Below are 13,806 nucleotides of genomic sequence, written 5' to 3' on the forward strand. Positions count from 1 at the left end.
CTGTTTGCTGTGGGCCGAGGTTAAAGTTCCTGCCACAACCTCCCCCTGGCAATTTTCAGACAAGCCAAAGTTTGAGCCTGTGCCCAAATGAAGCCCTTCCCTGCCTTGCTGTGTGCTGCAGAACAGCTACGACCTTCCACCCCAGAGGTGGCTGCATGTCTGCGGTGCTCCGTGCATCCTGCGTATCAGGGAGGGTGCCCCCCAGCGCTGGCCGGGGCTTGTCACTGTTACCTGTAACTCTCTCACAGACGCTCAGGTTCTGATTAAAGGGGGCGTGGATCAGAGAGCAGCAGAAGGCGCTGTCCTCAGGGCTGGTCACCGCCAGGCGGCTCTGCACCTCGAACACTCCCTCACTGCTCCGACGAAATTCTGCCGGCTCCGACTGGTTCAGCTGGTTTCCGTCCCCATCGCGCCATGTTATTTCAGCCTTGGGATAGCCCCCGCTGGACTTGCACTGCAGGGTCATCTCGCCATCCTCCCAGGAAAGGACCGTGATCTGGGGCGGTTCGTATGGCGCTGAAAAGCAAGATCTCTGGTTATCCTTTGTGCACCACTGTGGAGTCAAGAGAGCACAGGGCCTCCAACTTGATGGAGCCCAATCCACTGCAGGGCTCAGCGGCGGTATCCTCCTTAAACCTCCGAGCCTTGCCTGTTGTTTGCATTGCATCCAGACAGCAAAACGGAGCAGCTCACCCCACCAGCTGCCGCGGAGCAGTCAATGGTGCCGTCCTTGTTGTGGGAATCAGGTCGAGTGTCGCTGCCCTGGAGAACGGGTGATGGCGCCCGCAGCACCCTGCAGAGCTAGCTAACCCACCTCTGGTCTTGCTGTACTCGCGGGGCAGGGCGTGGTCCCTTTACCTGATACATGGAGGATGACGCTCCCAATGACCACATCCTGGCTGTTCACTATGATGCACCTGTATTCCCCGCTGTCTGACGGCCGCACCCGGGTGAGGTTCAGGGAGGCCACCCCCTCACTGAGCTCTTGGAGAAAGAGCTTCGTCCGACCCTTGAACTCCACCTCCTGGTCCTCCAGCCTGTCGGCCCCATCGTAGTAGCTGTGCACCACGGAGCCCTCCTCGTCTCGGAAGACCTGCCAGTGGATGCGGAGTCTGTTCAGCACGAAGTCTGAGGACAGCTTGAATCTGCAGCTGAGGGTGACGTCCTCCCCGGCCCTGGAGCGGACGTTTGATTTGTCACTCGGCTCTGGGAGACGGAGAACGTGGTGTTAGAAACTGCACACACAGCCGTGGGTTTGGTTTCATGTCCCTGCCGGTAATCGCGCTGTCACATAGCACGGCCCCTTGGGCTTCCGGTTTGTAACTCACCCGATCCTGCAGTGACCCACCCCAGGAGCACAGGAAACCAGACCAATGGCAGCATCTGGGGAGGAGGGCACAGGGTGCCGGGAGCCCTCGCTGTATTCCTAAAAGAGACCAAGTCGGCTTACAGAAACATTAACCCTTATAGCACCGGACAAGAACTGGTCTGCTCCCCTCAGCCAATTACACTGGGCAACTGAAGAGGAGGAAATTCACAGAATCGTAGCAACACAGGCCCAGAAGGGACCTCGCTCGGTCGTGTGGTCCAGCCCCCGGCCCTGAGGCAGGACTCAGTGTTATCTACAGTACTTCGTGTGCAGGTCCTTCCATTCCCCTTCTCCCCCAGACAAGCACCTTGTCCCCAGTTGCTCCACCCCAGTGAGATTCTGCCGCCCCAGCCAATTCCCCTTTGCTTCCCATCCACCTCCCCTCTTCAGCACCCAGCTCGTCTCCCAGCACCACCATTCCCGCCTGCCGGTGCACTTCTGTCCCACTGCCTCTGGGCCACCTCGGCCTGTCTTGTCTTCTGGAGGCAGCACTGATTTCCACACACTCGGAGCCCAGTGACCCTAAAGAAACCCGTTTTGTTCTTCCTTTATTTATGGGGAAATTAGCCCATTTTTAGGTGCCAGGGCCAAAGTCTAAAGCAGATGGGAACGTCCCCGTAACAGAGAAAGAGGGATGATTTCACAGGGCCAGACCCTGGGCTGTAACTCGGCATAGCTGCACTGCTCTCAGAGGAGCTGTGCCAGGTTACACCAGCTGGCCACGGTTGCTAGTTTGGGCTGCATTATCTGCGTCTCCAGAGGTCTCAACACCACTAGACAGTAACTACATCCACAGTCTGTAACAGAAAAGATTTTCTTCCCATTCACATGAGTTTTTATGGAGAAGGGATACAGAAAATTGGTGGGTGCAGAGCCCCCACCAGCAGCTCCGCACCCCGCACCCGGCCCCAGCTCACCTCTGCTCTGCTTCTCCGCCCCCCCCGCTTTTCCGCGCCCCCCCCCACCCCCCGCGAATCAGCTGTTCACGCAGGAAGCCGGGGAGGGCTGAGAACGAGGCCGCAGCTTTGCGCTCAGGCCCAGGGTGGCGGAGGGGAGCTGGGGCGGGAAGCCCCCCCGAGACCCCCTGCACCCCCCCCGGGTTACCTGCTGCGGGGCGGGCAGCCCGCCTCGCCCCCCGCCCCCCCCCGGCCCAGCTCACCTCCGCTCTGCCTCCACCTGCCTGGGCCTGAGCGCGAAGCCGCGGCCTGGTTCTCAGCCCGCCCCGGCTTCCTGCGCGAAGAGCTGATGTGCAGGAAGCCGGGGGGGTCGGAGAAGCCTGGGGGGGTCGGAGAAGCAGAGCGGGGCGGGGCGGAGAAGCCGGGGGGGGGGGGTCGGAGAAGCCTGGGGGGGTCGGAGAAGCAGAGCGGGGCAGGGCGGAGAAGCCGGGGGGGGGTCGGAGAAGCAGAGCGGGGCGGGGCGGAGAAGCCGGGGGCGGGGTCGGAGAAGCCTGGGGGGGTCGGAGAAGCAGAGCGGGGCGGGGCGGAGAAGCCGGGGGGGGGGGTCGGAGAAGCCTGGGGGGGTCGGAGAAGCAGAGCGGGGCGGGGCGGAGAAGCCGGGGGGGGGGTCGGAGAAGCAGAGCGGGGCGGGGCGGAGAAGCCGGGGGCGGGGTCGGAGAAGCCTGGGGGGGTCGGAGAAGCAGAGCGGGGCGGGGCGGAGAAGCCGGGGGGGGTCGGAGAAGCAGAGCGGGGCGGGGCGGAGAAGCCGGGGGGGGGGGTCGGAGAAGCCTGGGGGGGTCGGAGAAGCAGAGCGGGGCGGGGCGGAGAAGCCGGGGGGGGTCGGAGAAGCAGAGCGGGGCGGGGCGGAGAAGCCGGGGGCGGGGTCGGAGAAGCCGGGGGGGGTCGGAGAAGCAGAGCGGGGCGGGGCGGAGAAGCCAGGGGGGGGGTCGGAGAAGCCTGGGGGGGTCGGAGAAGCAGAGCGGGGCAGGGCGGAGAAGCCGGGGGGGGGGTCGGAGAAGCAGAGCGGGGCGGGGCGGAGAAGCCGGGGGCGGGGTCGGAGAAGCCTGGGGGGGTCGGAGAAGCAGAGCGGGGCGGGGCGGAGAAGCCGGGGGCGGGGTCGGAGAAGCCTGGGGGGGTCGGAGAAGCAGAGCGGGGCGGGGCGGAGAAGCCGGGGGGGGGGGTCGGAGAAGCCTGGGGGGGTCGGAGAAGCAGAGCGGGGCGGGGCGGAGAAGCCGGGGGGGGGTCGGAGAAGCAGAGCGGGGCGGGGCGGAGAAGCCGGGGGCGGGGTCGGAGAAGCCTGGGGGGGTCGGAGAAGCAGAGCGGGGCGGGGCGGAGAAGCCGGGGGGGGTCGGAGAAGCAGAGCGGGGCGGGGCGGAGAAGCCGGGGGCGGGGTCGGAGAAGCCTGGGGGGGTCGGAGAAGCAGAGTGGGGCGGGGCGGAGAAGCCGGGGGGGGTCGGAGAAGCAGAGCGGGGCGGGGCGGAGAAGCCGGGGGCGGGGTCGGAGAAGCCTGGGGGGGTCGGAGAAGCAGAGCGGGGCGGGGCGGAGAAGCCGGGGGGGGGTCGGAGAAGCAGAGCGGGGCGGGGCGGAGAAGCCGGGGGCGGGGTCGGAGAAGCCGGGGGGGGTCGGAGAAGCAGAGCGGGGCGGGGCGGAGAAGCCGGGGGGGGGTCGGAGAAGCAGAGCGGGGCGGGGCGGAGAAGCCGGGGGCGGGGTCGGAGAAGCCTGGGGGGGTCGGAGAAGCAGAGCGGGGCGGGGCGGAGAAGCCGGGGGGGGTCGGAGAAGCAGAGCGGGGCGGGGCGGAGAAGCCGGGGGGGGGGTCGGAGAAGCCTGGGGGGGTCGGAGAAGCAGAGCGGGGCGGGGCGGAGAAGCCGGGGGGGGTCGGAGAAGCAGAGCGGGGCGGGGCGGAGAAGCCGGGGGCGGGGTCGGAGAAGCCGGGGGGGGTCGGAGAAGCAGAGCGGGGCGGGGCGGAGAAGCCGGGGGGGGGGGTCGGAGAAGCCTGGGGGGGTCGGAGAAGCAGAGCGGGGCAGGGCGGAGAAGCCGGGGGGGGGTCGGAGAAGCAGAGCGGGGCGGGGCGGAGAAGCCGGGGGCGGGGTCGGAGAAGCCTGGGGGGGTCGGAGAAGCAGAGCGGGGCGGGGCGGAGAAGCCGGGGGCGGGGTCGGAGAAGCCTGGGGGGGTCGGAGAAGCAGAGCGGGGCGGGGCGGAGAAGCCGGGGGGGGGGGGTCGGAGAAGCCTGGGGGGGTCGGAGAAGCAGAGCGGGGCGGGGCGGAGAAGCCGGGGGGGGGTCGGAGAAGCAGAGCGGGGCGGGGCGGAGAAGCCGGGGGCGGGGTCGGAGAAGCCTGGGGGGGTCGGAGAAGCAGAGCGGGGCGGGGCGGAGAAGCCGGGGGGGGGTCGGAGAAGCAGAGCGGGGCGGGGCGGAGAAGCCGGGGGCGGGGTCGGAGAAGCCTGGGGGGGTCGGAGAAGCAGAGTGGGGCGGGGCGGAGAAGCCGGGGGGGGTCGGAGAAGCAGAGCGGGGCGGGGCGGAGAAGCCGGGGGCGGGGTCGGAGAAGCCTGGGGGGGTCGGAGAAGCAGAGCGGGGCGGGGCGGAGAAGCCGGGGGGGGGGCGGAGAAGCAGAGCGGGGCGGGGCGGAGAAGCCGGGGGCGGGGTCGGAGAAGCCTGGGGGGGTCGGAGAAGCAGAGCGGGGCGGGGCGGAGAAGCCGGGGGGGGGTCGGAGAAGCAGAGGGGGGCGGGGCGGAGAAGCCGGGGGCGGGGTCGGAGAAGCCTGGGGGGGTCGGAGAAGCAGAGCGGGGCGGGGCGGAGAAGCCGGGGGGGGTCGGAGAAGCAGAGCGGGGCGGGGCGGAGAAGCCGGGGGCGGGGTCGGAGAAGCCTGGGGGGGTCGGAGAAGCAGAGCGGGGCGGGGCGGAGAAGCCGGGGGGGGGTCGGAGAAGCAGAGCGGGGCGGGGCGGAGAAGCCGGGGGCGGGGTCGGAGAAGCCTGGGGGGGTCGGAGAAGCAGAGCGGGGCGGGGCGGAGAAGCCGGGGGGGGTCGGAGAAGCAGAGCGGGGCAGGGCGGAGAAGCCGGGGGCGGGGTCGGAGAAGCCTGGGGGGGTCGGAGAAGCAGAGCGGGGCGGGGCGGAGAAGCCGGGGGCGGGGTCGGAGAAGCCTGGGGGGGTCGGAGAAGCAGAGCGGGGCGGGGCGGAGAAGCCGGGGGGGGGTCGGAGAAGCAGAGCGGGGCGGGGCGGAGAAGCCGGGGGCGGGGTCGGAGAAGCCTGGGGGGGTCGGAGAAGCAGAGCGGGGCGGGGCGGAGAAGCCGGGGGGGGTCGGAGAAGCAGAGCGGGGCGGGGCGGAGAAGCCGGGGGCGGGGTCGGAGAAGCCTGGGGGGGTCGGAGAAGCAGAGCGGGGCGGGGCGGAGAAGCCGGGGGGGGGTCGGAGAAGCAGAGCGGGGCGGGGCGGAGAAGCCGGGGGCGGGGTCGGAGAAGCCTGGGGGGGTCGGAGAAGCAGAGCGGGGCGGGGCGGAGAAGCCGGGGGGGGTCGGAGAAGCAGAGCGGGGCAGGGCGGAGAAGCCGGGGGCGGGGTCGGAGAAGCCTGGGGGGGTCGGAGAAGCAGAGCGGGGCGGGGCGGAGAAGCCGGGGGGGGTCGGAGAAGCAGAGCGGGGCGGGGCGGAGAAGCCGGGGGCGGGGTCGGAGAAGCCGGGGGGGGTCGGAGAAGCAGAGCGGGGCGGGGCGGAGAAGCCGGGGGGGGGGTCGGAGAAGCCTGGGGGGGTCGGAGAAGCAGAGCGGGGCAGGGCGGAGAAGCCGGGGGGGGGTCGGAGAAGCAGAGCGGGGCGGGGCGGAGAAGCCGGGGGGGGGGGGTCGGAGAAGCCTGGGGGGGTCGGAGAAGCAGAGCGGGGCAGGGCGGAGAAGCCGGGGGGGGGTCGGAGAAGCAGAGCGGGGCGGGGCGGAGAAGCCGGGGGCGGGGTCGGAGAAGCCTGGGGGGGTCGGAGAAGCAGAGCGGGGCGGGGCGGAGAAGCCGGGGGGGGGGGGTCGGAGAAGCCTGGGGGGGTCGGAGAAGCAGAGCGGGGCGGGGCGGAGAAGCCGGGGGGGGGTCGGAGAAGCAGAGCGGGGCGGGGCGGAGAAGCAGGGGGCGGGGTCGGAGACGCCGGGGGGGGTCGGAGAAGCAGAGCGGGGCGGGGCGGAGAAGCCGGGGGGGGTCGGAGAAGCAGAGCGGGGCGGGGCGGAGAAGCCGGGGGGGGGGGTCGGAGAAGCCTGGGGGGGTCGGAGAAGCAGAGCGGGGCGGGGCGGAGAAGCCGGGGGGGGTCGGAGAAGCAGAGCGGGGCGGGGCGGAGAAGCCGGGGGCGGGGTCGGAGAAGCCGGGGGGGGTCGGAGAAGCAGAGCGGGGCGGGGCGGAGAAGCCGGGGGGGGGGTCGGAGAAGCCTGGGGGGGTCGGAGAAGCAGAGCGGGGCGGGGCGGAGAAGCCGGGGGCGGGGTCGGAGAAGCCTGGGGGGGTCGGAGAAGCAGAGCGGGGCGGGGCGGAGAAGCCGGGGGGGGGTCGGAGAAGCAGAGCGGGGCGGGGCGGAGAAGCCGGGGGCGGGGTCGGAGAAGCCTGGGGGGGTCGGAGAAGCAGAGCGGGGCGGGGCGGAGAAGCCGGGGGGGGTCGGAGAAGCAGAGCGGGGCGGGGCGGAGAAGCCGGGGGCGGGGTCGGAGAAGCCGGGGGGGGGTCGGAGAAGCAGAGCGGGGCGGGGCGGAGAAGCCGGGGGCGGGGTCGGAGAAGCCTGGGGGGGTCGGAGAAGCAGAGCGGGGCGGGGCGGAGAAGCCGGGGGCGGGGTCGGAGAAGCCTGGGGGGGTCGGAGAAGCAGAGCGGGGCGGGGCGGAGAAGCCGGGGGGGGGGTCGGAGAAGCAGAGCGGGGCGGGGCGGAGAAGCCGGGGGCGGGGTCGGAGAAGCCTGGGGGGGTCGGAGAAGCAGAGCGGGGCGGGGCGGAGAAGCCAGGGGGGGTCGGAGAAGCAGAGCGGGGCGGGGCGGAGAAGCCGGGGGCGGGGTCGGAGAAGCCTGGGGGGGTCGGAGAAGCAGAGCGGGGCGGGGCGGAGAAGCCGGGGGGGGGTCGGAGAAGCAGAGCGGGGCGGGGCGGAGAAGCCGGGGGCGGGGTCGGAGAAGCCTGGGGGGGTCGGAGAAGCAGAGCGGGGCGGGGCGGAGAAGCCGGGGGGGGTCGGAGAAGCAGAGCGGGGCAGGGCGGAGAAGCCGGGGGCGGGGTCGGAGAAGCCTGGGGGGGTCGGAGAAGCAGAGCGGGGCGGGGCGGAGAAGCCGGGGGGGGTCGGAGAAGCAGAGCGGGGCGGGGCGGAGAAGCCGGGGGCGGGGTCGGAGAAGCCGGGGGGGGTCGGAGAAGCAGAGCGGGGCGGGGCGGAGAAGCCGGGGGGGGGGTCGGAGAAGCCTGGGGGGGTCGGAGAAGCAGAGCGGGGCGGGGCGGAGAAGCCGGGGGGGGGTCGGAGAAGCAGAGCGGGGCGGGGCGGAGAAGCCGGGGGCGGGGTCGGAGAAGCCGGGGGGGGTCGGAGAAGCAGAGCGGGGCGGGGCGGAGAAGCCGGGGGGGGTCGGAGAAGCAGAGCGGGGCAGGGCGGAGAAGCCGGGGGCGGGGTCGGAGAAGCGGGGGGGGGTCGGAGAAGCAGAGCGGGGCGGGGCGGAGAAGCCGGGGGGGGTCGGAGAAGCAGAGCGGGGCGGGGCGGAGAAGCCGGGGGCGGGGTCGGAGAAGCCGGGGGGGGTCGGAGAAGCAGAGCGGGGCGGGGCGGAGAAGCCGGGGGGGGCGGTCGGAGAAGCCTGGGGGGGTCGGAGAAGCAGAGCGGGGCGGGGCGGAGAAGCCGGGGGGGGGTCGGAGAAGCAGAGCGGGGCGGGGCGGAGAAGCCGGGGGCGGGGTCGGAGAAGCCGGGGGGGGTCGGAGAAGCAGAGCGGGGCGGGGCGGAGAAGCCGGGGGGGGTCGGAGAAGCAGAGCGGGGCAGGGCGGAGAAGCCGGGGGCGGGGTCGGAGAAGCCTGGGGGGGTCGGAGAAGCAGAGCGGGGCGGGGCGGAGAAGCCGGGGGGGGTCGGAGAAGCAGAGCGGGGCGGGGCGGAGAAGCCGGGGGCGGGGTCGGAGAAGCCTGGGGGGGTCGGAGAAGCAGAGCGGGGCGGGGCGGAGAAGCCGGGGGGGGTCGGAGAAGCAGAGCGGGGCAGGGCGGAGAAGCCGGGGGCGGGGTCGGAGAAGCCTGGGGGGGTCGGAGAAGCAGAGCGGGGCGGGGCGGAGAAGCCGGGGGCGGGGTCGGAGAAGCCGGGGGGGGTCGGAGAAGCAGAGCGGGGCGGGGCGGAGAAGCCGGGGGGGGGTCGGAGAAGCAGAGCGGGGCGGGGCGGAGAAGCCGGGGGCGGGGTCGGAGAAGCCTGGGGGGGTCGGAGAAGCAGAGCGGGGCGGGGCGGAGAAGCCGGGGGGGGTCGGAGAAGCAGAGCGGGGCGGGGCGGAGAAGCCGGGGGCGGGGTCGGAGAAGCCTCGGGGGGTCGGAGAAGCAGAGCGGGGCGGGGCGGAGAAGCCGGGGGGGGGTCGGAGAAGCAGAGCGGGGCGGGGCGGAGAAGCCGGGGGCGGGGTCGGAGAAGCCTGGGGGGGTCGGAGAAGCAGAGCGGGGCGGGGCGGAGAAGCCGGGGGGGGGTCGGAGAAGCAGAGCGGGGCGGGGCGGAGAAGCCGGGGGCGGGGTCGGAGAAGCCTGGGGGGGTCGGAGAAGCAGAGCGGGGCGGGGCGGAGAAGCCGGGGGGGGTCGGAGAAGCAGAGCGGGGCGGGGCGGAGAAGCCGGGGGCGGGGTCGGAGAAGCCTCGGGGGGTCGGAGAAGCAGAGCGGGGCGGGGCGGAGAAGCCGGGGGGGGGTCGGAGAAGCAGAGCGGGGCGGGGCGGAGAAGCCGGGGGCGGGGTCGGAGAAGCCTGGGGGGGTCGGAGAAGCAGAGCGGGGCGGGGCGGAGAAGCCGGGGGGGGTCGGAGAAGCAGAGCGGGGCAGGGCGGAGAAGCCGGGGGCGGGGTCGGAGAAGCCTGGGGGGGTCGGAGAAGCAGAGCGGGGCGGGGCGGAGAAGCCGGGGGGGGGTCGGAGAAGCAGGTGGGGCGGAGAAGCAGGGCGGGGGGGCACTTTCAGGGGAGGAGGTGGAGGGGAGCTGGGGCTGGGAGTGGGGTGGGGAGCTGCCGGTGGGGGCTCTGCACCCATCAAATTTTCCCCCTGGGGGCTCCAGCCCCGGAGCACCCCTGGAGTCGGCCCCTAAGGCGCCACTTTGGGCCGGTGGTTAAATGTAGAGGCCCTTTTCGAGGCGGCCCTCCCTCGCGGAACCGCCGGTCCTAAAAGGGCTTCCGAATTTAACCACCGGCTCCAGCTCACCACCGGCTCGACACATTAGCTGCTCGAAGACGCCCAGCTCCAACCGTGGCCAAGGACGGGTGAACGCACACGGGTGCTCAAAGGAAACCGCAAGATGAGACAGGAAGGGTGTTTAGAGAGGGGGGAAGGGGGGTGTGGGTAAGAGCAGGAACCTTTCAGTTTCCCCAGTGATGAGCTGCCAAAATCTTAACAACCGGTTCCCTCCTCACCCCACGAGGGGGTCGTGGCCCACCCCCGCCCCCCGGGACTGCTGCCCCATCCAGCCCCCCCCGTTCCTTGACGCCCCCCCAGGACCCCTGCCCCATCCACCCCCCTCCCCTGTGTGACGATGGGACGCAGCAGGGAGGGGGAGTGTTGCCCTGGGAATGTGCCCTGGGGAGGGGAGACCTGAGAGCCTGTCACCTGAGCCAGGAGGGGGCGGGGGAGGTGACACCTCTGCCCAGGAATGTGGACGGAGGTTGCAGGAGGGGGCCTGCTGGGGGGGTGTAGTTTTCAGTTTGGGGCTGGGTGGAGGAACCCCACCCTCGAGCGGGTCGGAGGGGCCCGACGCCAGGCGTTCCCCTTGGGAGGGGGTTCTCCCTATTTCCCCGCTGGGAGGCCCCATGGTGACTCTCTCTCTGCATCGGGGGGGGCCTGTTCTTTTGGGACTCCTCCCGGCTACCCCCTGACCGACTGTTCACAAACTCGTCGGCCAGCTGCCCTGCGTGCTGGGGGTTCGCGAGCTTTTTGTCCACCAGCCACAGCCTCAGGTCGGAAGGGCACCGTTCATACAGCTGCTCCAGTACGAACAGGTCAAGCAGGTCCCCTTTAGTTTGGGCCCCCGCTGTCCACTTGCGGGCATATCCCTGCATCCGGTTGACCAGTTGTAGGTAGGTGACCTGAGGCGTTTTACGCTGACTCCGGAACCTTCTCCGGTACATCTCGGGGGTCAGCCCAAACTCACGGAGCAGGGCCTGTTTGAACAGTTCGTAGTCCCCTGCCTCCGCCCCTGTCATTCGGCTGTACACCTCCACGGCTTTGGGGTCCAGTAAGGGGGTGAGGAACTGGAGCCTGTCTGCAGGGTCAACCCTGTGCATCTCGCAGGCATTCTCAAAGGCCGTCAGGAAGCTATCCATGTCCTCCCCCTCCTTCCGCTGGGCCAGGAGGCACTTATCAAAGCTCCTTGCAGTCTGGGGTCCCCCCTCACTCACCGCAGCCGGGGCCCCACTGCTCCTCAGCCTGGCCAGCTCCAGTTCATGCTGTCTTTGTTTCTCCTTCTCCTCCTGCTCATGCCTACGTTGCCTCTCCTTCTCCTGACATTCCCTCTCCTTCTCCTGACGCTCCCTCTCCTTCTCCTGACGCTCCCGCTCCTTCTCCTCCTGCTCATGTTGACGTTGTTTCTCCTTCTCCTCCTGCTCATGTTGACGTTGTTTCTCCTTCTCCTGACGCTCCCTCTCCTTCTCCTCCTGCTCATGTTGACGTTGTTTCTCCTCATGTTGACGTTGTTTTTCATGATCCTCCAGCTCCCTCATTTTCCTCTCCCTCTCCCATTCCAGCCGCCTCCGCTCCAGGGATGGGGAGCTCCGCCGGGAGGATCCCCTGCTGGCTGCCGGGGTCAGGGGGCCCTCGGTATTCACCGGGCTTCCCCCAACCCCTCCCCCAGGCATAGGTAGGGAGGGTCTCGGGATGTCCTGGGCAGCAGTCTGACCCCTCCCAGCCTGGTCAGGCCCCAGGGCCCACGCTGCGTCCCCCGGGCGGCTTCCCTCAGGGACAGGGATCGGGTCATCCAAGCGATCCCTCTCCTCCAGCTGGGCAATCAGCTGTTCCTTGGTGGACCTCCCGATGCGCAGCCCCCTCTGCCTGCACAGCTCCACCAGGTCGCTCTTAAGGCGTTTAGCGTCCATCTCCCGGCTGGCCACTCGCAGGCCGGGCAGCTTTCCACGGTTTCCAGGAAAAGCCCCTAGTGTGCCAGTCCTTCTTGAGGTCACCACCTCTTTGCCAGGGTCGAGCTGCAGACTCCTCCGCCCCTGGGACCGCTCGCTGCGATCCCCCGGGGGACCCTGTTACTGCAAAAGTCCTTCTCTCTGGTCACACACTCCCAGGGGTTAACCGCCCCCTGGAACCGTCTCTCTCTGAAGCTTCAGCACGCCTGGTCCCCGTCAATCCCCCTTCGTTTTACTGCTCCCCAGTCACTTACTGCAGGAAGCGCTGTCCACGGGGTGCAGTAGATCCCACCGCTGCCACCAGTTGTCACGGAGTGTGGGGGAGTCCAGGCCCTGCACCCCTCTTCCTGGGATTCACTGAGACTCTCAGCCAGCCAGTAAAACAGCAGGTTTATTGGACAACAGGAACACAGTCCAAAACAGAGCTTGTGGGGACACCCAGGACCCCTCAGTCAAGTCCTTCTGGGGGAGCAGGGAGCTTAGACCCCAGCCCTGGGGTTCCCTGCGTTCCTCCACCCAGCCCCAAACTGAAACTAAACCCCCCCAGCAGGTTCCCTGCTGCAGCCTCTGTCCACATTCCCGGGCAGAGGTGTCACCTCCCCCTCCTGGCTCAGGTAACAGGCTCTCAGGTCTCCCCTCCCCAGGGCACAGTCCCAGGTCAACACTCCCCCTCCCTGCTGCGTCACATCCTCACAGCAGGAAGCCAGGGAGGGCTGAGAACCAGGCCTCGGCTTTGCGCTCAGGCCCAGGGAGGTGGAGGGGAGCTGGGGCAGAGAGCCCCCCCAAGTCCCCCCTGCACACCCCCTGCCCGGGTTACCTGCTGCGGGGCGGGCGGTCCGCCTCACCCCCCCCTCCGGCCCACTCACCTCCGCTCTGCCTCCACCTCCCTGGGCCTGAGCGCGAAGCCGCGGCCTGGTTCTCAGCCCGCCCCGGCTTCCTGCGCGAAGAGCTGATTTGCAGGAAGCCGGGGGGGTTGGAGAAGCAGAGCAGGGCGGCGCGTTCAGGGGAGGAGGCGGAGGGGAGGGGAGCTGGGGCTTGGGGTGGGGCGGGGAGCTGCCGGTGGGGGGTCTGCACCCATCAAATTTTCCCCCTGGGGGCTCCAGCCCCGGAGCACCCCTGGAGTCGGCCCCTAAGGCGCCACTTTGGGCCGGTGGTTAAATGTAGAGGCCCTTTCCGAGGCGGCCCTCCCTCGCGGAACCACCAGTTCTAAAAGGGCTTCCGAATTTAACCACCGGCTCCAGCTCACCCCTCGGTACACGTGCCCCTGGGTGAGAACCACTGCTCAGTTCCACCATGTGTCCGGCTGGGGGGAGCCCCCTGCTCCCCACTGGGATCACATGCTTAACTCTGGATCTGCACTAGGATCACGTCCTTAACTCGCAGTTCCAGACACTTTCAGCCCGGGAGCAGGAAGGAAATGGAGAGGAAATACGGCTTCACCAGGGCAAGTCAGAGGAGCCACAGCCGGTGCTGTAGCAAGGCGCATGCACAAGGGGACAGATGTAAGGCAGGGCAGGTAACACTAATCCTGGCATTTCTGAACTTCGAGTACTCAACCATCCAACCTTACCCCTTGTACATGAGATTTCAGAACAGAGGAGAGGGGGCTTATTTCAATAAAACACCGGGAGTTACTGAACAGAGAGAAACAAGAGAACCGTCTTTGTGACTGAGCCAGCAAAGTAGCTTAACCCTGAAACTTTTCTCCTCTTTAGGGTGACCATACTGTCACGGAGTCCCCGGGCGATGCTCTGGAATTGCTCCCCACGAAGCCAGGCAGGACTCTGGGGAAGTCTCCTCTCTGGGAGCAGCCTGTCTGCAGGACACACAGCTCCCCCGGCTCCACCTTCCTGGGTCTGACCTCGGAGCATTCAGCATCCTCTGCCCCTCCGTGCGCTTCCCACAGCGAGTCCACCCAGGCGGGGTCCTGGGGCAGCCAGAGGGTCCTGCCCCCCGACTCCGCAGTCAGACAGGACTCTCAGCCAGCCAGTAAAACAGAAGGTTTATTAGACGACAGGAACATGGTCTAACACAGAGCTGGTAGGTGCAGAGAACAGGACCCCTCAGCCGGGTCCATTTTGGGGGGCATGAGCCAGACAACCACATCTGCCCTTCACTCCATGTCCCAGCCAGCCCCAAACTGAAACTCCCTCCAGCCCCTCCTCCTCTGGGCTTTGTCCCTGTCCCGGGCCAGAAGGGCACCTGATTCCTTTGTTCTCCAGCCCTTTAGCTCTCACCTTGCAGGAGGGAAGGGCCCAGGCCAT

At 69.7% G+C, this 13,806-nt stretch overlaps 2 protein-coding genes across 4 annotated transcripts in view; both read right to left on the bottom strand.

Moving 5' to 3' along the window:
• Positions 1-12,457, bottom strand: part of LOC102936339 (interferon-induced very large GTPase 1) — a 29,709-nt gene extending 17,252 nt beyond the window's left edge. The window contains exons 1-4 of one of the 3 annotated variants that reach the window (XM_043548246.1): positions 12,409-12,457; positions 1,329-1,426; positions 859-1,206; positions 232-516 (exon numbers count right to left, since the gene is read on the bottom strand). In XM_043548246.1, the coding sequence (XP_043404181.1) occupies positions 232-516; positions 859-1,206; positions 1,329-1,383 (688 nt within the window). In that variant the 5' untranslated portion in view covers positions 1,384-1,426; positions 12,409-12,457. Of the gene's footprint in view, positions 1-231; positions 2,277-2,528; positions 2,621-12,408 lie in introns of those variants that run through there. The other 2 variants (XM_037898849.2, XM_043548247.1) reach the window with 2 other exon arrangements.
• Positions 1-13,806, bottom strand: part of LOC122466143 (CD276 antigen-like) — a 99,578-nt gene that overhangs the window by 47,494 nt on the left and 38,278 nt on the right. The gene's annotated exons all lie outside the window — the stretch shown is intronic.

The sequence above is a fragment of the Chelonia mydas genome, chromosome 6 (assembly GCF_015237465.2).
Source record: "Chelonia mydas isolate rCheMyd1 chromosome 6, rCheMyd1.pri.v2, whole genome shotgun sequence".
NCBI lineage: Eukaryota > Metazoa > Chordata > Testudines > Cheloniidae > Chelonia > Chelonia mydas.